Source organism: Grampus griseus, assembly GCF_964374135.1.
Source record: "Grampus griseus genome assembly, chromosome: 20".
NCBI lineage: Eukaryota > Metazoa > Chordata > Mammalia > Artiodactyla > Delphinidae > Grampus > Grampus griseus.
Window position 1 is genome coordinate 28,981,913 of NC_139014.1, and position 22,374 is coordinate 29,004,286.

At 36.9% G+C, this 22,374-nt stretch overlaps 1 protein-coding gene across 4 annotated transcripts in view; it reads right to left on the reverse strand.

Moving 5' to 3' along the window:
• Positions 1-19: 19 nt before the first annotated feature.
• Positions 20-22,374, reverse strand: part of CLTC (clathrin heavy chain) — a 65,072-nt gene continuing 42,717 nt past the window's right edge. The window contains exons 17-33 of one of the 4 annotated variants that reach the window (XM_082678433.1): positions 21,425-21,659; positions 18,776-18,898; positions 17,592-17,737; positions 17,177-17,360; positions 16,787-16,979; positions 16,182-16,339; positions 15,822-15,986; positions 15,587-15,694; positions 15,337-15,504; positions 15,049-15,198; positions 14,826-14,957; positions 14,599-14,709; positions 13,577-13,747; positions 12,979-13,200; positions 11,686-11,706; positions 7,959-8,034; positions 20-158 (exon numbers count right to left, since the gene is read on the reverse strand). In XM_082678433.1, coding sequence (XP_082534559.1) covers positions 124-158; positions 7,959-8,034; positions 11,686-11,706; positions 12,979-13,200; positions 13,577-13,747; positions 14,599-14,709; positions 14,826-14,957; positions 15,049-15,198; positions 15,337-15,504; positions 15,587-15,694; positions 15,822-15,986; positions 16,182-16,339; positions 16,787-16,979; positions 17,177-17,360; positions 17,592-17,737; positions 18,776-18,898; positions 21,425-21,659 — 2,398 coding nt within the window. In that variant the 3' untranslated portion in view covers positions 20-123. Of the gene's footprint in view, positions 159-4,549; positions 5,592-7,958; positions 8,035-11,685; positions 11,707-12,978; positions 13,201-13,576; positions 13,748-14,598; positions 14,710-14,825; positions 14,958-15,048; positions 15,199-15,336; positions 15,505-15,586; positions 15,695-15,821; positions 15,987-16,181; positions 16,340-16,786; positions 16,980-17,176; positions 17,361-17,591; positions 17,738-18,775; positions 18,899-21,424; positions 21,660-22,374 lie in introns of those variants that run through there. The other 3 variants (XM_082678431.1, XM_082678434.1, XM_082678432.1) reach the window with 3 other exon arrangements.

Genomic DNA, 22,374 nt, shown 5'->3' on the forward strand with positions numbered 1-22,374 from the left:
GTATGATGATGGTCATCCCACCACCACAAGGGTTTGAAACTGTCAAATTCTAACAATAAAAGCTGAGTTTTTTCCCCCAACTTATGTATTCTTGAGATGAAAATCCATTCCTGTGTTCTTCTATCATGTACTTGGCCTGGTTACACAGTTATCTTGGGCTGAAAAAAAAAAAAAAAGTTTGGTTAATAAATAGTCCTGGTGGTTCAAGAGATGGGTGCTGAAACAAGAAATATTTAAGATGAGAGGCAAAGGTCACAATAAAATTGATTACGAGGTGGGAAACAGCATTTCCTATGTGTGGTTTGGTCCCTTTGTGTGTTAATAGCTCTTCTATTACCCACCTTGGAGGATCAGGGGTCAGGGGTACTACCATTAGGTGCAAACTGTAGTTTGTTTTTCCTGCCTTCAGTTTTTGTATGACTGCCTATATTATTAATAGATCATGGGTTTAAAATCTAACTTTGTCTTAAAGCTGAGGTTTTATAGCACTGATATAACCCACCCGTGCTGTGTTTCATGTTCACTCCCTAACCCACACTGGCTAAAGTTTCTCAGCAGTGGTCCTACATCTCCTTAGTTCCCCCCTTTCCTAACAATGAAGGCATTGAAACTTGCGAAGTGACTTGTATGGACCTTGAAGGTGATAATGGGCCCACGTAGGAATTTATGGTAATTGTAAAGTGAATGTAGCTTAGCCCAACATCCCACTATTTCTTTACCTAGAACTTAAGAACTGGACAATTATTTAAGGGCACCTTATTTCCCTTTTGATCGTTATACACTTAGCATGACATAATTCCAATAATTACGTTATACCAGCTGCCCAGAATATGAAGGTTCCAGCTCCCAAGAGCCACATAGCTTCCTGACTGCTTTTTTGCAAAAAGGGATCCTGACAGGATTTCTAGTTTCAGTATATCCCTAAGAACTATGATGATGTCAGGGAGAATTTTGGTAACAGGCACATGTTAAGTGACTGCAGCTCTCCATGGTTAACTTCAGCAATTAGCATTAGTTAGCAGTTAACTTCAACGTAGGCAGTAATATAGCACAACCGCAAGCTCCAAGGTCAGTGGAGTCTGGGCAGAACACTAAAGACTACTGCAGCCAGTCTTAAAGGTTCTATTTTGTCAGTTTTATAGTTTACACTGGCATCTGACAGCACAGAAGAAATTGCAACTGTGAAGGATGCTACAATATCAACTGTTTCTAAATAGAATGTTTATACTGGATTGGAAAGTGATGCAACAGCATGTAACTGAGTTGAAAAGAACCCAATCCTAAATGTATGATTCTGGCTTCGGTAATTTCTGAGGCTTGCCTCAGAGACTGATGGTTCTAGGTTCAAAAGTGCATTCCCAACAGGATGGCCTGCTGTGGCTGATATAAGTATTATTTTAATAAATCATGGCATATCTACTAGGATGAATAGTACACAAATTCTGGTAGTTATGGAAACATCATGTTTGTTTTCTAGCTCACCTGTACTTTCATATTTATTTTATAGGGTTCATACTCTTATGGTTCACAAAGTATACTCTGCAGAGCCCTTGGGGTCTCTAAGACACTTGCAGGGGGTCAAAACAATTTTCCTAATACTAAGACATTCTTTTCCTTTTCCACTGTTTTGACATTGGCAGTGATGATAAAAAGGCAATGGTGGGTAATACTGCTGGCACCTTTCACAAATCAAGGCAGGGGCACCTACCTGTACCAGTTGTCATTGTAGTTTTCACTGCCCTACACTTAGTTTAAAAAATTTCACTTCATGTCCTTGAAGAAGCAGTAAAAAATTATTAAATTTGATCCTTGACTGTTTGTTTTTATATTTTATGTAACATCAAACGCTTCTGGTGCACACTGAAGTGTGACTGTCATCTTGAGGAAAAACACTTGTGGCTGAGTCCTGAGCTGAACTAGCTGCTTTTGTCATCAAACATTTTTACTTGCAAGAACTGACAAAATCTAGTTAACCAGACCTGGATGTTTGGCAGATATAACTACAAAAAGAGTCCACATTTCAACTAACCACAAGTATCTGGAAAAGCTATTAAAATACTCCTTCCTTTCCTTATTAAATATCTGTATGAGGCCAGATTTTCTTCATATACTTCAAAACATAACAGATTGAATGCAGAAGTAGTTATGAGAGTCCAGCAGTCTTCTGTTACAACAAACTTTAAAGAGACTTGTAAAAAATAGTACAATGCCATTCTTCTTGCTTCACTTTTGGTTGGGGAAATATGGTTAATTCATTATTGCTTACGTTAACGTTCAATGAGTTTATTAGTCATATTTAAATGGTTAATAGTTTAAAAAAATTGTTTTAACTACTAAAATACAGTAAGTATGAATAGATAAAACCCCACATAAACTAGAGCTCTTTGGGATCTTCAGTAATTTGAGAATAAAAAGGATCCTAAGAAGAAGTTTGAGAACCGCTACAGCAGCGGTCCCCAACCTTTTTGGCACGAGGGACTGGTTTCATGGAAGATAATTTTTAAACGGACTGGGGTGGGGGCAGGGGGTGGTTTTGGGATGATTCACACACATTACATTTATTGTGCACTTTATTATTATATTGTAATATATAATGAAATAATTATACAGCTCTTTATAATGCAGAATCACTGGGAGCCCTGAGCTTGTTGTCACTTGCCACTCATAGGGTTTTGATGAGAGTCTGCAGTCAAACCTCTCTGCTAATGATAATCTGTACTTGCAGCCGCTCCCCAGCGCTGGCATCACTGTCTCAGCTCCACCTCAGATCATCAGGCATTAGATTCTCACAAGGAACACGCAACCTAGATCCCTTGCATGCACAGTTCACAGTAGGGTTCATGCTCCTATGAGAATCTAATGCTGCTTCTGATCTGACAGGAGGTGGAGTTCAGGTGGTAATGCGAGCAATGGGGAGTGGCTGTAAATACAGGTGAAGCTTCACTCTCTCACCCACTGCTCACCTCCTGCTGTGAGGCCCCATTCCTAACAGGTCCCCAGGTGTTGGGGACCCCTGCATGACAGTGAGAATATCTGCATGACTAAATCAATTTATGGAAAATTAAAGCAGCCCTACTTGGAGATCATCAGTCTCTTGCTATTGTACCAATGTCTGTTGAAATGACTGTCAACAATTATCAGATTTTTTTTTTGGTATAATGTCTATATTTGGATACTAGGGAGGAAGAGGAAGAAGTGTTCTTCCTAGGGAGGCAGATAACTGTTTACCTCCTGAAAAGTTTCCTATGAATCTCTTTCCCCTTCTTCCCTCCTGGTTCAGTTACCTTTAGAGAGTGGTAAAGAACTCTTAGTACTCTTGGTTTTGTTTTTAGTTCCTTCTCCCAGACCGTCGACCATCATCCTATTCAGAGGAAAGTTAGGGAAGATCCCTTAAATTACAGTTTATTACCAATTCATTGTCTCTTATTGTACAGTACTTACTACTGCCCAGTATTGAGCTAGGTGTTTTGTAATTTAAACACACTCCTACAAATAATCCTGAAAATTACTCATAGTGTTAACTTACAGGTGAAGGAACAAGCTCAGAAGTTCAGCTTGCTCTCAATTTGAACCTAAGTTATATCCTGCATCAGTTTCCCTTTCTACTGTAGCCCATTATGGATGGTTTTAAGGGGCAACTCAGTATCACAGACATAGCACCAGATTAAAACAAGGCTTCAAAAAACAAACAAACAAAACTCTTTAAGTATGCTGTAAGAAAACCTTTACTAAAGTATTTTAACTTGTTTCTATTAAATGGGAAGGGAAAAGAGAAAAATCTCTTGATTTTGACAAAGATGAAGGAAGGGGGCTGAGATCCAGGAGAAACAACAGGATGCCCAGGACCTGAGCAGCAAGGTGTTTTCCCTATGACAAGCCAAGGAAGGAAAAGGGATTTTTTCAACTAATACTATAATTTCCTATAGGAAGATTGGGGGGTTGGGAGGAGGTGAAGGTGGGGAAAAGCAGGAGTTCTAAGTTTTAAAAAAACATTCTGTGGAGTTTATGGTCAATGGCTTGACCTAGAGTTACAGAACAATACAAAGCTAGGTTAGGGGGCTCTAACTATTGAGAATTAACAGTGAAATGAACTTAGAGTAACATTCTCAGCCATAAGCAAAAAAACTTGAATTCAAACACTGGTTTAAAAGCAATCAACTTAAAATACCCACAATTTGGGGGCCTTTACAATTCATGCTGAAGAACAGCATGTTAACTACATGCTTGTATAGTCTTACTTCAATATAATTTAACATCCATGATCTCTTCATAAATGAAATACTTAGATAAACACCTAAAGTGCCCCCTTGGTTAAAATGATGGAGGTAGTAGAAGTGTAGCCCACTTCAGCACTGACTGGTTCTTTAGACAACTGCATGTACCTTATTAACTACTGGAGTGCACGCAGTGTAATGCAGTGTTTTCACACGTCCCAATCTTCATTCCACTTTTGCTCTCATGCCTTCCTATACTGCCTCAGTATCCAATATGAAATGGTTCTTTTGGTTTAAGTTTGAGAGATATTTAAGTAAAACTGCCATTCTACATGTTATTTCCACAGTCCAGTAATTTATTTTAAATTTGAGTAATTTCAAATTCCACAAACAAAACTGAAGAACAGCAATATTTTGTTTGAATTCTTTCTTCTGTACACTCAGTGATCTAAAACACCACAATATCCAACATACACAAACCTCAGGGAAGGGTTAGTAAATACACACAGATTGGAATCATGGTGCTCTTTGTTCCTGAATGGAATGGTCCCACAAAAAAAGCACAGGATACAGCACAACATAAGGGCACCTGTTACATATGAAGTGAGCAAAACCACACTAGCATTTTCTATATGTGTAATGAGGAAACCTGCATAGGTTAGAGGGCCTTTTACGCTCATTTAAAAGTCAGGCAAGTTGTCTGTAATGCATTTTTCAAACAATTTGGAGAGCACTGCAGTCCAGTGTAGGATATGCTGATTAGTGTTGTCTCTGTTGGCATTGACAGTCTTGCATGGTCACATACCAATATTTCTGCTTTAGCTTTTCTTTGAATAAAAGAGATTTAAATGCATTTAGACAATACATACTGTAAGCTGTTTACATACACTAAATTTAAGAGATTCAATATTAGAGTTTTTTTTTTTTCTTTAAACACTACGGAGTGCAAATCAGGTTCTTCACAACAGATTGAATATTAAGCACTTCTTCAAAGAATGAGGGGGAAGAAAAAAAGCCCAAGTGAATAAAACACTGAAACTATTCCCCTTTGAAAATAAATTCTAAAATGATGTGGAATGTGAAATAAGCTTTTAACATACGTGATCCAAGTTTACAGTTAGAAACAAAAAGTAGTCCTTCATGAAATAAAGGTTACAAGAACATGTGCCTGTTTTCCCCGTTATAAACTGAGAAGCGGGTAGAGACGATGTTTCGGTACGAAAATAGGCGACTACAGGATCAGCTTTCCGTCTCACATGCTGTACCCAAAGCCAGGCTGTGGCTGCCCATAGGGTGGTGCAGTATAACCATAACCAAAAGGTGCCTGGGGAGGGACTGCAACACTGGGTCCTGCTGTCAGCATCAACTGGGGCTGACCTACAGAAGAAAACAAAAAGGAGCAGGGGTGGGGGGCAAGGAGGTGGGAGAAACTGTTAGCATCGTAGGATGATCACACCCCAGTCTCCCTACTCTAGCAACATAATTCATTCTACTTTGAATGAATTTTGTGGGGGCACTTCTGCCTGTCTCAATTTCACCATGACAGTCACCCTGAGAAGGGTCCTGCCTAAACAGCCAACAAAAACCGTGCAGGGCTGAAGGCCAGAACTGTAACAGTGATTATGTTACTTCATACATCATTTAAAGCAATAAGCACATGCATGCTCGACATGCTTAGGCAAGACATCTAGCAATAAGCCTATCACCACACGGTGTTTGCACATTTTATTTGGTGACAATATAATTAGCACAGGGGAACAATTTTTTAACAGATATATTTTTAACACAACTGAACTTTTATAGTTAGATTTAAATTCCTGATTTGGACATGTCTAAATGGTAACAAAACCAAATGCATTTCTAGCAAAGTATCCAGTACTAAAAAAAAAAAGAAGTCAAAGACAAGGCATATTCAAATATGCATTAGGTGTGAAATACATTAGAGGATACAACCTCTTTCAAATACTAAGTTAACACTCTCATGAAGTTTAAATAGTTATTGACACATACAGGAAACGACCTGTTGAGAATCTGGCTTATTTAGAGGGAGAATACACCTAACACCTCTCCCCACCCCCTGCAAAAGAGGTACTACTCTTAATCTCCCACTATAACGTAAACCTAGGGCGAGATTTCTCCCACAAGTGACCTCATGTCTCTCCTTTTTTGTGAATAACAACCAAAACCGTCTTCAGTGAGTGAACTCTTCAGGAACCAGCAGTTTATTAAAAAAACACTTCTAACCTTGATACTGACATCTACCTTGAAATTTCAACCCCATTTTCTTTTTTTTTTTTTTAACAACATAAGCATTTTATTTTTTCATTAAGCTTCTTAGTTTCTTAGTATCACAATGGAATGATGAGAAAACAAGAACAACAAAGAAAAACCCCATGAGTTTGCAAATCTCTGACAAACAGCAGAGACTTCAAGGCAATTGAGGGGGAGGGAAGGAGAGGCTTGAAAGAAGTGCCAAAGTAGTGCCACATCATGCCTCTCCTTAGCCGGCTGGGCAGGTGGAATGGTGAGAAGGTGGCACTGTCACAGCTGTCCTTGGCTCAACCCCATTTTCAACTGCCTACAAGCACTGACTATGCATTTAAATACCCTGAAGATAAGCCAAATTCAGTAGATGCCCCCCAATTATTACATCCACCCTGTTTTTGTTTCTACTGTTTCCTATATCAAATATGTCAAACATCTTGCTCCCATCTCTAAGAATCTACTTTATGTTCTCCAACTTTATCAAAACTACCCTGTCCTCTAAATTCCCAAAGTCCTTATCTATAGTAAAAAAGAGATAATGGCATAAGAGATTTGTATACTATCATTCCCTTTAGCAGGTTGAGATACAGCAGCCATGATTTTATACCCTCCTCCCAACACCACCTGCTTAAAGTGCTGTAAACTATACCCTTCAAATTCGTTGCTCAAATCAATCTGTTCACCATGAGTGAAATGGAAAGGGGAAGTATTTCAGAAAGGCACATGTAAGAAGAAATTAAATTGCCTTAAATATTCACTGAGAGTCTGAAGATCCTATCTCTCTGGAAAGTTCTCAAATGGAAATGCTATCCAGTTCTCTGTCCTAGTCAGAATTTAAAGAGATGTACTATTTCTGTAAAGTACACTTAAGATGACCTTGGCATGTTCTCTCACCTTTTGTACTTCTGAAAATTGAGCTCACCCACACATCTTTCTCAATAATTCATGAATAAGCAATCAGTGACCAGGCATTAGGTAAATTAGGTTATGATCTCAACTGACTTTTTTTTTTTTGTGGTACGCGGGCCTCTCACTATTGTGGCCTCTCCAGTTGCGGAGCACAGGCTCCAGACGCACAGGCCCAGCAGCCGTGGCTCACAGGCCTAGCCGCTCCACGGCATGTGGGATCTTCCCGGACCAGGGCACGAACCCGTGTCCTCTGCATTGGCAGGCGGACTCCCAACCACTGCGCCACCAGGGAAGCCCCAACTGACTGTTTTTTGAGATTACCTTTGCATTTAAGATTATCTTAGTGAGTAAAGCAACAGAAAAAAAAAAAAAAAAAAAGATCATCTTAGTGAATAATGTCAATGCCCACTTTAAGACTGTTTTCAGAAAAAAAATAATAGACTTATTCCTTAACTCAGTGAGCTTTTTGCACTTTAGAGCTTACTACATTTCTATTTTGAGATAGAATCCCCACAGAATGAACTGTTTGTCTACTATATTTCTGTGAGGTTAAAGAGAGAAAGAGATTACCATAAACAATAGGTTGAGTCTCTGTAGCTTGTTCTTCTTCTTTTCTCAGTGATTCTGAAGCATCTAATTTATCCACCTGGAGAAAAACAGGGAATGGTAATTAGCACCTCAAAAGTATTATAAACCTAGTTTATGGCAGAAAGTGGAAAAGCCTTAGTATGTTAAATTTTGTCAAAATAAAACAGACTAGAGTAGAAAGAACATTCTCAGCCCCCCTAAAATTCAATGGCAATGTTCATACTTCAGTCAAGGTGATTTTTAGCACTGTCATTATAAACCCTCAGGAAGGAGGGATTTATAAATGCCATAAAAGCTCACGCCAGGCTAAAACTGGGCATGCTAGGATGCAGCCAGCCTGAGGGAGGGAGACAACGAGAAGGAACCACTTTCTCAAATGAAGTTTAAACCCTATCAAAGATAATAATAATGAACTCATGACCTGGCAAGACTTCCCTCCCCAAAGGAAATGGTATTCAAAAAAGTGAAATGAGTCTAGTGACTGGATAAGCACTTGTGCAGAATGAGCTATCTTTTGCCAACTGTGCACAGCTTCTGTCAATACTGATAACGTGTGGACTGAAGTTTAAGATTCAAGTGGCTCCACATTCAATCTTTTTATATAAAGACAGGCTGCATGTGTTGATGCTCTGTTTTCTAAGAAGGAACTAGGAATGCCTGATTTTCCCCCAACTTCTTTGAGGAAGACATTTTTTGCTTTTAATTAAGCCAAAGAAGCAAGTGGCTACTATATGCTAGCCATTCTAAGTAAAACTGGATAGTATCAGACAGAAATAATACTGTAGAGGAGTCCAAATATATTAGTGGAAGAAAAGAGCTGGAATACATAGATCCTTCCACTAACTAGTTGTGTGACCTTGGCAAACCATTGTACTGACCCTCAAATTTCCTTGTCTATATAGTGAGTCAGTTGAATGAGATAATCTACAGAGTTCCTTCTAGGATTAACATGATTTGAATCTGGAATTCTGTGAAGGACTGGGGAGAATGACATTAGGACACTGGGATTAGGGAATCTCCACCATACCACTTCCATTTACCTTTTAAACTGTACTATATTTGTCTCTTAGACTGTATTTAAAAGTCTTATAGTTGGTCTATCATTATACTTGAAGTAAAACTAAACTTCAAATCTCAATGTTATCTATTATAGTGGCTTTCCTAAGTGCGCTGAGATGGGAAGGCAGAGTGCAGGAAAGAACTTTTTTATGAATGTTCACTGCATGTTCTTCAAAAAAGGCAATAGTGAAAAATCACTCACAAAAAAAGACATGCAGACTTCACTGAAAAGGCTATTATAGACTGGGTCCCAAAAAGGTTAAAGCAGCGCCTAGTCTCTATTTGAAATTGTTTAAAATAGTGTTTCAATCCTCACATAGGCCATTAAGGTTAGGACAGTATTTTATACATATTTTAACTGTTTCTATTAAATACCATAAATGTGCGTCTAATCCATCCTAATTTGTCAGGGAGCAAAATGTGAGAAAAGTAAGCTCAGGTAGACTCTAGACATCTTCAGATAAAATGTGGCTTTTCTACCCTAGGAAGATGGGTTAGTTTGCTTTTGTATACCATTTTTCTATTTTATAACCTAAGTGCTCATGTGTTACAAATTACCCCAATATCGAATTAAAGACTACTATGCAGTATAAGTACCATGAGAAACACCCACTGTTTGGCACCCAAACTTAAAACAAAAATTACTGCAGCTTTATAATTTAAAGCACAGTGTGTGCCATCAAGGGCAGTCAGATGGGGTTTTGTTAACCTAAATAGTTATACAAAACTATAAGTATAGCTAAAGAGGTTATACAAAAAAAATATGGATGCGTGTATGTTAATAACTTCTAAGAAGAAAAATCAAACAACAACAAAAAACCACCACTGCATAATACATTTCCAGACTTTCAAGGAAAGGAATCTAAAGTGAACACGTGTTTAAAAGTTAATGTCTGAGTCAGATGTTGAAGACAGAAGTCCTATTACAGAAGTACATTAAAGACTTAGAAGAGCTAGCAATGTCACAATGCCCAGGCACAGACATAGGCAGGTTGGGCATAGGGACGAAACAAAAAGTAACAACTTTGAAGGAGTAATATCAAGCTAAGCAAAAAAATTTTTGATTTTTCTATTTAATGGGACAGCCTCTGGCACAGCAACATCCAATTATTGTTTCCACTGACCCAATTTAGACTGCTCAAAAAAGAAAAGCAGAGAAGGCTTTTATGAACACAAGCTTTTGTTAAGAGCTGTAACAAAAGTTTCTGATCCTTGGATTAAAAAAGAAAAATTACAGGTAAGTATGTCACTGAGTTCAGTTCCATCTGTACTACTGAAAATTCACTATAATGTAAAAGGCTTTTCCACAAAGACTGCAATATGCTGCAGAGGAAAAGTTAACATGCAGTCAGTTACTTTGGTGTATGTGTGCATGAAAAAAAGGCAAAAGTACTGAAGCAAGAAGTGAGATCTGAAGATGACTGTTGCTATACAGGCTCTCAAGAAACACACACAGCCCACAGCAATGCTTTAAGAGTTTCAAAAGTAGTATGATGTAATTGCAACGACTGTTGTACATGCTTGATTTAAAACAATGCATAACACTGCAGTTCAATTACCTATTTTTCACACACACGCTTTCTAACTGCCTTGCTTACTAGCTGCTGAAGGGCCTCACACACGATGCATTTTACTCAGGTTTGCCCTAAGTTCCAATGGTGACTCCAGTTTGGTTCAACATAATTCCAAGGCACTGTCCCCCCTCCAAATTCTTTTAAATTGTTTCAACTGTCCTTTACCTTCCCACCCTTTTCTCACCACAATTTGATACCAGAGGTAAGTTTGTTAAGTTTGTTTCATTTACACTGGGATGGAGACAAGCCAATGAAGGAAGCAGTGACCAAAAGGTACCTAAATTTGACCTTGGACAAGCCAACGGATGGATAAGAGCAAATTTGTAGCTTCAGAGATGTACCTTATTACAGAAAGTATAAGTTAATATTGTTTCATTATATACAGAAATAATCCATGTTGCTTAGCAACAATTACAGCAAGCTACTCTGATGATTTTAAAAGTTTTGATTCCTCTTGAAAATGGACTAGCACCATAAGAACTGGACACCTGGAGAAACATGAGGAAAGTCTCTTCGGAAGCAGCTAGTATCTCTCGTATCTACTTTCAGCAAAAAATTAGTAAGAATCAAGAGATCAGAAACTGGATCACAGTCCTTCAATACCAAAAAAAACCCCAAAAAGCCTTTTAGGGCATGTATATACATATATAAATTCAGCAACTGTCAGGCACGCTTACAAAATAAAACCAGAGGCTGTTTAATTTTACTTAGAGTATTGAGAAAATCCTATTATGGTCCAGATACCCTGACAGGGAAGAGAAATTTCCTGAAACTTTGGAATTAATATGGAAACTCAACATGCTCAGTTTTTAATAATATATTTAAGAGAGACTGTGAACCAACTACTGATTAGCCTCCTGCCCTTCCTAAAGCCTATTAGCCGATTAGTAGCAAACATCTACTAATGTCCTAGAGCTCTATTATAGTTATGTTTCAAGGGACTTGCAGAGGCTTTAGTGAAAATTTATCGGGGGAAAAAGCAGCAGCAGCAGTGTAGAAAAGGAAGGAAAAAAAATCATGCAAATTCCTTAGACTTAGTCCTCCAGACTTAAAGATGGAAAAGAATCAACTTTCACCTTTTCCTTTATTGCATCAACCTGCAAAGGAATTCAGAAGGTGCAGCTTAGAAAAAAATCAAATTCCATATTGAGCATAAAAAGGTAGAATCAGCAACAAAGGTTTAGGGGAGAAACATCTAACCACTAAAAAAGGTATGAGAAAAGTGAAAATAAGGGCATACTGGAAGCAAAACTTAGAATTTTTTTTTTTTTTTAACTTCAGAGCTTATCGCAGAAGAGTTTATGCTAGAGTCAGTGTGAAAGAAAGCAGCTTAATCACTAGTAAAATTTACAGCACTTCGGTTAACAGCAGCTTAGAGCCAGGTCTCACAAGTTGGCATTATGCATAAGAAAAGAAGCTATTCTCATCTATGGCTAAGACACAAGGCGAATGTTTTTCCTCTTACGCTGGACTTTAAGCAGTTTATACACAGAAAATGTTAATTCTTAAAAAATTATAACTAACACATGATATCTAATTAGATGGCAGCCCAAGGAAATATTCAGTTATACTGGGGGTTGTTAGTAGTGCTCTTCCCCCTACTTTAACTCAGGCATTTTGAAGAGATCAGATATGAAACTCTGATTTTAATAAGCATGTTTTGCTTTGACAAAATGGATTCTTTAGGACCATTTAAATATGTTCTATAGTATGGAAGCTAGTAACTGTTGAGGACAGGGGTAAGTAAAAAACATCTTAACATCAAAAATGGACATTAAGATGAATAAGTGAATTTTATAAAATGATTATACCCCCAGCTTGTTTAATGCACTTTTACGAAATGTGTCATTAATTGTTAACCTCCTACAATATTTTTAAATAAGGGGTTAAACTATCAAAATATTGAGAAGATTAACAGGTTATTAAGAATATAGGTGTAGCTTCCCTAGGGGAAACAGACATACATATTAAAGTCAAGAACCGACCAAACAGAAGGGAATCTACACTACTAAGTTATGGTCATCTGAGTTACAAGAATTGATTTGAGGAAGACATTATTTTGACAAAAAGGTTTCTATCAAACATTAAAAAAAAAACAAAAACAAAAAAACCCATACAACATGGACATAATACTATTCGCCCCTCAGAAATACATTCTGAGGTATTCTGAGGGTAAACATTCTGACAAGTTATGTTTGAGTTCCCTTTCCATTCAATGTCATTTGTGAGATATTAAAAATTACTGGAGGATAGGAATATTTTATGATCAACTAAATTACTTCTACTAGAGAAAAAAACATTTGAAAACAAAGTCTGTACATGGAATTTTACATATCCTCAAGATAATTAGTTCTCAGCGGTGCCATTACCTTTGTCAGGTATTCCTTCATGACCTGGATGAAATAGGGCATGGCAAAATCCATGATATTGTGCCTCCATGCAGTTTCCAGGACAACATCTGGCCTTAAAAGATCATAACAAGTAAAGAGACAAGCTCCAAAGCACTCTCTTTTTTCTTCCTGCAAAAACCACTGTAGGAGTTCTTCAGCCAACTCAGTATCTTTAGATTCAGAGGCATACTGCATTGCATCCTATTTAAAGGAAAGGATGAAGGTCAAACATTAAATTCAAATACACTGAACTGGTAAACTAAGTAATACAATGGGGAAAAAACCTCCCAGTTATATCATTTAAATTAAGGATTTCCTGAAAGAAAAGGAAAAGACAAGGTAAAGCTTTTTTTTTTTTTAAAAACAAAGAGACGTTTGACATAAACATAAGACAGCCTCCAGAATCAAGAAATCGACTTAATTATCATCTCCTCAAGCAGGAGCTTAAAGGCAGTTCTCATACTTGCAAAAACTAATACTTTTATAGACCATAACCACTTATAATATACCATTCCAGGGTTAACACAGATCATCTAGTATTTGGCTTAAGAGCCCCACCCCCACCAACTTTATTCACCTTGTACAGGCTATCTTTCTTGCACAGCTCCACACTCTGTTTCCAGCGATTGTTGCCTTTGAAGAGATAAGCAGCAATTCTTCTGAACTCAATGAGTTCATGTTTTTCCAAACGCTGAGCAAGCGAGATATTGTCAAAGTTGTCATAAGCATCTATCGATGTTCGCAGAGCCTTAAAAAAATAAAACAAAGCCATTCAAATGCCAAACCAGTATTTCATTTTAGTTTAAATTTTATGTCCCATCGTTCTTGATCAATGAGCCATTATTGTAATACGACAGCCTAGATTCAAGAATCAAACCGCAAAGTTGTAATATGAACAAGTATCAACATTCCTCAATCTAACTGTTTAACAATAAAGTCCTTCAAGGCACTATAAAATTTCTAAAGGTACCATGTTTTTCTCCAAAGTTTTCAGTATCAAGGACTAACGCGAATGGTTATGAAATTGGAAGGATTTGTAATCTGGAGGGTAAGGTTTTATGCTCTAGGTAAACTCCTGATACAACTCAACATGATATTCAGTCATAGAGATCAGCATGGGATCTGAGACTGAAAAAAAACCATGTTGACAGTAAGAGAAAGACAAAGGCAACTAGCTTAACTTTAATTCTGTTTTTGCAAAATCCTTCACAAGGGAAAGTTTACTAAGAGACAGGTACTAATATGCTCTTGGGCAAGAAAAAGACTAAAAGAGTTAATACTGTGTAAGTTTTATGGACTAGTTTTAGAGCTCAAAAACTTTTTCAATGCAGTCTACAGTCTAGATGTTTAGGTATTTTTCTAAAGCATTAACTTGGACAAGATCTAGGCAGAATTCTGCAAACTTGGCATTTAATTAGGAGACATCAGATTTACCAATCCTGAAAACTTCACTAAATTTAGATCTGTGGCACTCAAGTACCTACTATTTACAGTCCTAAGGGATGATGGGCTTTTTGTTTTTACTGCAGAACATACCAACTTTACAACTCAACGATAACCTGAGTTTTGAGAATACATGAAAGAACCAAAAAGTTTTACCTGATAATCTTCTTCTGTAATAAAGAGGTTGTTCAGTGATTCATTCACAGATTTGTTGTTGTGGTTCTGGACTGAACGCAAATATGGTTTCACCAGTGGTAGCTGTTTAACCTTTAAAATAAGAGTTTGTTACAAATGTCGTACATTGCTAAAGTTCCATGGACAAAAGTTATCCAAGAATGTCTTAGCTCCTTGCTATGAAGTTTTGAGGTTTTAAAAATTATTACCTTGCTGAAATAATTGACTGCACGAGTATGATCCAACCGTGGAGACAGCACCATCAGCAAATCATTTAACAACAGTGGCTTGAATTCTAAGTAGAATTGTATTGCTCTGTAGTATAGTTCCACATTGGCAACCTAAAACAGCAAAAATCCATACATGAGGTAGAGTTACTTCCTAATGAGCTTTCTCTTTCTGAAGACTTTCTCTTCTGAAGAAGGTACACACCTTGGTAATGATATCTTTGAACTGCCCTTCTTTCCACGCATCAGTCGGATGATTCATCATGGTAATTATGGCATTATCATATTCTTCGTACTTGTCATACAAAAACACCAATTCTGCCCAAAGATGAGCTTGTTCTGCAGCTCTTAGCACCTGCATAAGAAAGATTTAATTGCTTTAGATAGATAGGGGTCTCTAATTCTAATTAACAGCAAAAAACACCTTTCTTTTAATTAAAATTAAAGTATTCATTTTAGCTACAGAGTTGCCTTAAAATTAAAGGTTGGTTACCTTAGGAATGTTCACTCTGGACCAGAACAGCTCCAGGTGCTCCCGCATTTTCTGTGGCTTAAACTTAGAATACAGAATAGCTAATTCGGTGAACATTCCCATATGAGCTCGCTCAAGTCCCAGTGCTGCTTCCAACATGGTTATCAGCTCTTCAAAATATCCACGGTCCTAAATAAGAGAAAAATGCAATTAAAGACAAGAATATCTGTGGCAAAAGATCTCAGTTAATACAAAAGACTCAGTTAATTACCTGATAGTAGTTGATAAGTTCCTCCAATTCATCTGCATGTACTACAATATGAAGCCCACACATTTGAGCGAGACGGAACTCTTTCCCATCTACACAGGCAAAGCAGACCTACAATTTAAAGAATTGCAATTATGTGAACTCAAGTGTAAACATGGCTGGTTAATTCAATTAATCAGTTTAAAGAACATTCCTAAATAGCATCTTAATTCTTCACTCAAACTGTTGTTTAGATTACCTCTTTCCATGTTCGAGTACTGTTAGCTTTCCTAGCTCCATCAACAGCTGCCTGATATTCACCCAGGTGAACCAGAGTAGATGCCAAGCGTCCAAAATTGGAAACATTATTGTACAACAACTTAGCAGCATCATACATTTTTTCATCATAACAGCGGTCACCAACCTGAAAAAAAAACAAAAACCATTTTCAGTAAGCCTAAACTTAATCTTCTTTCCAAAGTTACAACTCAATTTAATACTAAGAAACAATATTTTTCCTTAGAAACTTTCAGTTGCCACTTCTTGATCCTACTAAGCTAATGAAGTTGCTCAACTATTTTTACACTCCTAAAAAAAAAAATCGGAACAGGAAACCCACTTGCTGGATATGAGCGTTATTTGGCCCATTGATGAACTCTTCTAACTCTGCAAGGCGGTTCGTTTTAGCCAGTGCAAATATCAATTCTGTCTCCACATAGGATTCACGAGCCTTCTTACGGGCCATCTGCAAGTACTTCACCAGTTCTTCCCAGTTTCCTAGGTATAGAAAAACAAATAAGTAAACCCAAACACTAACATACCAACATTTATCTTTTCACTGAAGCAAATGAGAATTGCTATTAATTTCCCCTTCAAAGAGACAGTATAGAGAATAACAAATATAAACAGTGAAAGGCATCAAAATAGTGAAACTTCTATTATGCCTCTGTATTATTACTGACCAAATGAATAGGTGAATCCCCTTTTTCCTTAAAGTTATTGGATTAGAGATAGGTGAGAATTTTGAGACTTCAAAACAGAAAATTAAACTTCCCCATGGAACTTTTAAATTCACAAAACAGATTCTCTTTATCTGAACTAAGACGGAGGGCAAACAGCCATGCAGTCTCTAACTCCTACTTAATACAGAAGAGACATATAACTTAATGCTTAGCTTAGGTACATTTTCTGAGGTGGCAAACACATAAAAGTGAGAAGTCATACCACTAGTATTGGCAGCCTGAACAACTTCCATGTAGGATGAAGGATCATCTGCTTTGATGTAAGAATCAATGGCTTCTTTCACCATTCCTTTCTGTAGCTGGGCTTTTGCGAGCTGACTCCAGACTGCAGGTTCATTGCAGCGTTCAGCAAATTCATATGCCCGATCTAAGTTTCCAATATGTTCGATCAAGACCTAGGCAACCAATTTTTAATCAGAGTTACAGTACAATGAATCTTACCACACAGCAATTACATTTAAACGGTTAGGATTTTATTGCTCTTCTATTGCCACAGCAATAAATTATGCCCATTCTCACAGGACAATACATACATTGAATCAAGACAAGGTACTACATTTAGTAAATCAACTCAGGTAATCTGTAGATTTACCTGCACTGCTGAAGTATTGACGTCAAATTTCCGAAAAATGGCAAATGCTTCTTCAAACAGCTCATTGCTGATGGCGATATTGGCAATATCTGGGGCATCATAATTATCCAGGCGGTTAATATATTCCATAACACGGGTACGGTCAGCCTTGATTGCAGTGAGGATGAGGAGGTTTTGCAGATTCCTTTAAGAAAGAAAGATTTGAATGCAATGTTTGAAAAGCTCATTAGTCATAAAGAAAAAACACTGCAGCTAAAGAGTATTTCGCCTCAGGAGGTAGGGTGACAAGAGGGTATTAGAAAAGTGAGAATTTAGACAACATTCTTTAATCTTTGTCTCTGTTCCTTCTCCAAACTGACAGGCTATAATTAAAGACTAACTATAAAGAGCCAATAGATCCCTCTTCACAGGATACCTGTGTTCACTGAATACAGAGTTATCAAGGACAATTTTCTCCAACAGTTCAATGAGTTCATTAGGAAGGTCTGCAGTCATAAAAGCCTTGACAGTTACTGACACTTCTTCAGGGTCCTGAGTCTCAGACAAGGCTGTCTGTACAACCTGCAGAGGATATACAGTGAATAAGTACTGAGAGTCAAGGTGGTTTTGATGATATTATCTAATAAGAATAAGCTGGCCTCAGTAGAAAATGAAATAGGCAGAGAAGAAGGAACAAGATAAAATACCTTTAAATTTACCACCCAAAGGTCTTTTTACATAAATCCACATATACCTGTAACATGTATACTTTCGTTCTCTTGAAAAAAAATCACCCTAATTACATAATTTCTAGCTTTTCCCTGATTAAAATATTATCCATAATAACCACTCCTCATTATCACTTTAATGATTACATACAATTCAACCATACAGATGTGGCATTATATACTCAGTAATTCCTCTATTTCTGGCTATTTGCATAGTTCCCAGATGCACCAATGAACATTTTTTCTAGGAAGCTTTGTATTAACTTGGGAATTTTCCTTAGAAATGCTTCCTAAGAATGAAAAATTAATATTCTTTAATTTATTCCCTTCTATATTTATACTTCTACCAACAATTTTAGAACCATTATTAACAATCTTCAATTTTTAAGGTTTTAAAAAATGTTTTCAATTTTTATATAGATATAAACCCGCATCTCCTTTGCAGGTCTATGCTTACTCTATTGAGATTTATTTAACATTTACCCACTAGGTCATTTGTATTTTCTCACCAATTCTTATCCTTTGCTGATTTACCACTGTCTTGAACGTTTCTAATCAACTGAGTCACTTCTCAGGTATTAGTAAATAGCAATTCTTATTCATTTTATTAAATGTTTAATTTACTGTTATCCTTTTAACTATGATGAATTGAGGAAGTCTTATATAATTAAATTCTCTCTTTCGGGATGTATTTTCTTCGAGAAGATATATTTCACTTTTGTTAACATTTATGATATATATATATTTTAGTACAATTTTTATTTTCTTCTACTTTTTACTGCCATCTCTCATAGTTAAATATGATCCATTTGAGTATATTTGGTATATGATGAGGCAAAAGGTGTTATTCATAGCTAAAAAGAGGAGCCTTAAACACATTTGCCAATTTTACCTGATCGATGAGAGGTCTCCTGTAAGGATTGCTTTCCAGCAGCACACTACCCCACAGTTCTGGATCTTTTCGCCGTACCAGATAGCGGGAAAGACTTTTGAAGAGGGAATTCTCATTGCAAACCTAAATGATATTAAAGATTAATTTCATGGTAAGAGATAAAACCTTTTTATAGACTGACTTTACTTTTAAAAGGTTATTTCCTATCATTATACCTAGTTTATTTTTTTATAGCAAAAAAAAAATCCATTACTTTTACATGTATCTTTAATAGGTCACAACCATATTTTTCTTATTAAAATTCAATCAACAGAAAAAACATACTTATTAATTTTTGGAGGCTTTTAAAAAGCACCCTGATGTGGGATCTATATTTGGACTTCATATTCTACTCTACTAGACTATCTATTCATGCACCAGGATGCCAAGTTTTAATTACAGAGGCTCTGTAATGTGCTTTAATAACTGGTAGGGCTAGTGCACCTTCATAGGTTTCTTTTCAGTGTTTTACTAACTATTCTTGTGTGTTTATTTTCCCATGTGTATATGCATACATATATTCATATATTAATGTGTATGTACATAGATGCATTATATCCTAGCTCTGACCACTGGAAGACCCTAGAAGGAAATATACCTAGAGCCTAGATCTGGGTTTCTAATGGTACTCCCCACTAAAAGGGATCAAAGTTCCCCAGAAAAATGAATGATCCAGGGCTGGGGAGGGTATAAAATGAGCATGGTATAACTTGTTGGGCCAGGAAACAAAAAAGTGCTCCAAGAGCAATGAGACCATGACACAAAGCCATGAGAGGCAGGTTGATGGGATTTTTATCAGTCAAAACTGGAGTAATTTGAAAATCAAAACAATGGATTATAACCCACAGAACTCATGAGTGCATGAATATATGCATGCTGACTGATAAATGCGGAGAAAGGGATAAAGTTGGAAAATCATTATTTTGCAACCAACACATTAAGACTGGTTGAATAAGAATCAATAGATTCAAAACTGGGGGGCAGGGGAGCCATACATACACACACACGCACGCACACACACACGCAAACACACACACACACAGTAGGATTCTCGCATTGTCTTAAATGTCTCTTCACAAAGTACTTAATATCTGCAAGGGGAAATATATCTGCAAGGGGAAATCTATTTATACAATAGGAGAAATTGACAACTTGATAAAAAGTGACCCCCAAAATGAAGGACAAAAGGACATTAGGTGCTTCTGCATGTTATAGCATGAGAAAAACAAAACATCACTTAAGTAATAAATTTTGGATGGAAACGTACAATCTAAATCTAATCAGGAGGAACGATAAGAGAAACTCAAAGCGAAGAACATTCTATTTTTTTAAAAAAGACTTTTCATTTATAAGAAATATACAGAATAGGTGAATCCACAGAGACGGAAGGCAGTTTGGAGGTTGTCAGGGGCTGGAAGGAGGCAGGAATGTGGAGCAACTGCTTAATGAGGACTGGATTTCCTCATGTGGCAATGAAAATTTGGAACTAGAGAGAGGTGTAGTGATTACAACATTGTAAATGTACTGCAACTGAATCGTTCCCTTTCAAATGGTTAATGTAATGTGAATTTTACCTCAATAAAAAGTTACACATAGAGAAAAAGACTTTTTACAGTTATGTCTGTCAATAAAAGACAAAGAAAGTGTAAAGAATTGTTTTGGATTAAAAGAGACAAGATAGATATGACAAGTACATGCAATATGTAATCCTAGACTGGAGGGAAAAAATTTCTTTTAAAAGACATTACTGGGTCAATTGACAAAACTGGAATAAAACAGACTGTAAAAAGTATTCTACTTGGGTCAGACTGACTGAGGTTGCCATCTACAATGTGGTTATGAAAGAGAATATCCTTATTCTTAATAAATACACAATGAAGAGGTATAAGGCCATGAGGTATGCAATTTATTCGCATATGGTTAAAAATTTAGATGTGTCTATACATACATACACATATATATAAACATATACATATATGTGTGTGTGTACATATGAGTGTATGAGAACATAAGTGATAAAACTAGCGGGGTTAAATGTTAATGGGTGAATATAAGCTTAATCAACTACTTGAGCCAGTTTAAGTTCATAATTATCAGCAAAGTTTTTTAAAAGAGCATGTATCTTCCAAAGATGCTCCATATTACCTAAAACCACTCTGAAACTCTCAAAATTCACTAATCCAACATTATATATCAGGTTTTTAAAAAAATGCAGTCTTGGGACTTCCCCGGTGGCACAGTGGTTAAGAGTCCACCTGCCAATGCAGGAGACGTGGGCTCGATCGGGGAAGATCCCACATGCTGCGGAGCAACTAAGCCTGTGCGCCACAACTACTGAGCCTGTGCTCTAGAGCCCGTAAGCCCCAACTACTGAGCCCGCGTGCCACAACTACTGAAGCCTGTGCGCCTAGAGGCCGTGCTCCGCAACAAGAGAAGCCACCACGATGAGAAGCCCGCGCACCGCAACGAAGAGCAGCACCGCTCGCCACAATTAGAGAAACCCCACACACAGCAACAAAGACCCAACACAGCCAAAAATAAATAAATAAATTTACTTTGAAAAAAAAAAAATGCAGTCTTCTCTGTACACGTTCAGCTAGCAGTACTCACATTAATAAGTTCCAGATCACACTGGCCACGTTCATAAGCAACACAGGCTAGATGTGGATCTCTCTTCTCACAATACTTTCCAACAACACGACTGTCATAATAAGGATTTTCCCGAAGAAATCGCTCTGGGTTGTTATTACTGTCTATGTAGATTTTGGCTAAAGCATTGTGAGTAGCAGGCTCTTCACAGCCCTCATGAATTCTAGCCTCCAGCCAAGGCAGAAGCAGTTTCAATCTAGTAAAAAAAAAAAAAAAAAAAAAAAAAAAGGAAAAGAAACACACAAAAAAACCCCACATATACACATATTATATTATAAATAGCACATTCTTGACACACTATGTAAGTACCTTATGGTCTATAATGTACTTTCCCATACACTATTTTGAATTCTCAACACGCCTACTACAAATTGCGAAACTAAGACTTGGAGATGGTTAAATGATTTGCCCAAGATTACACAGAAGGTATATATAAGACTGTCTTTCATACTCTCCCAGATCTATCTGCTACATTATCTAGACAGGATATAGAAAAAAGAAGATTATAGGTTCATAGATTGTTCTTAAAACTGGACAAAATGGCTGGACTTTGGATAAGTTTTGTTTAGGAGTAGGATAGAGATGTGGTATGAAAAAATAGGCCTGATTATCTGAAGTTCCTTTTAATTTTCACACAAGTAACATACAACATTACCTAAAGCCAAAAGAAATAGTACCCTAAATATATACTGGGAAAAAAATCTGGTAGCTTTAGAAGCTCTAGCTTTAATACCTCTAGCAGTCATACAATCACTCCACCAAGGGCCATGGTTTTGCTAAGTTATAGCTTATATTTCAATGGTCCAGATGACCAACACTCTTTTACCATGGTTTAAATAACAAAATTGTTACAACCTATAATCACTTTAGTCTCAAACTTTAAAAATTTCTCAAACATTTTCTGAATGTTT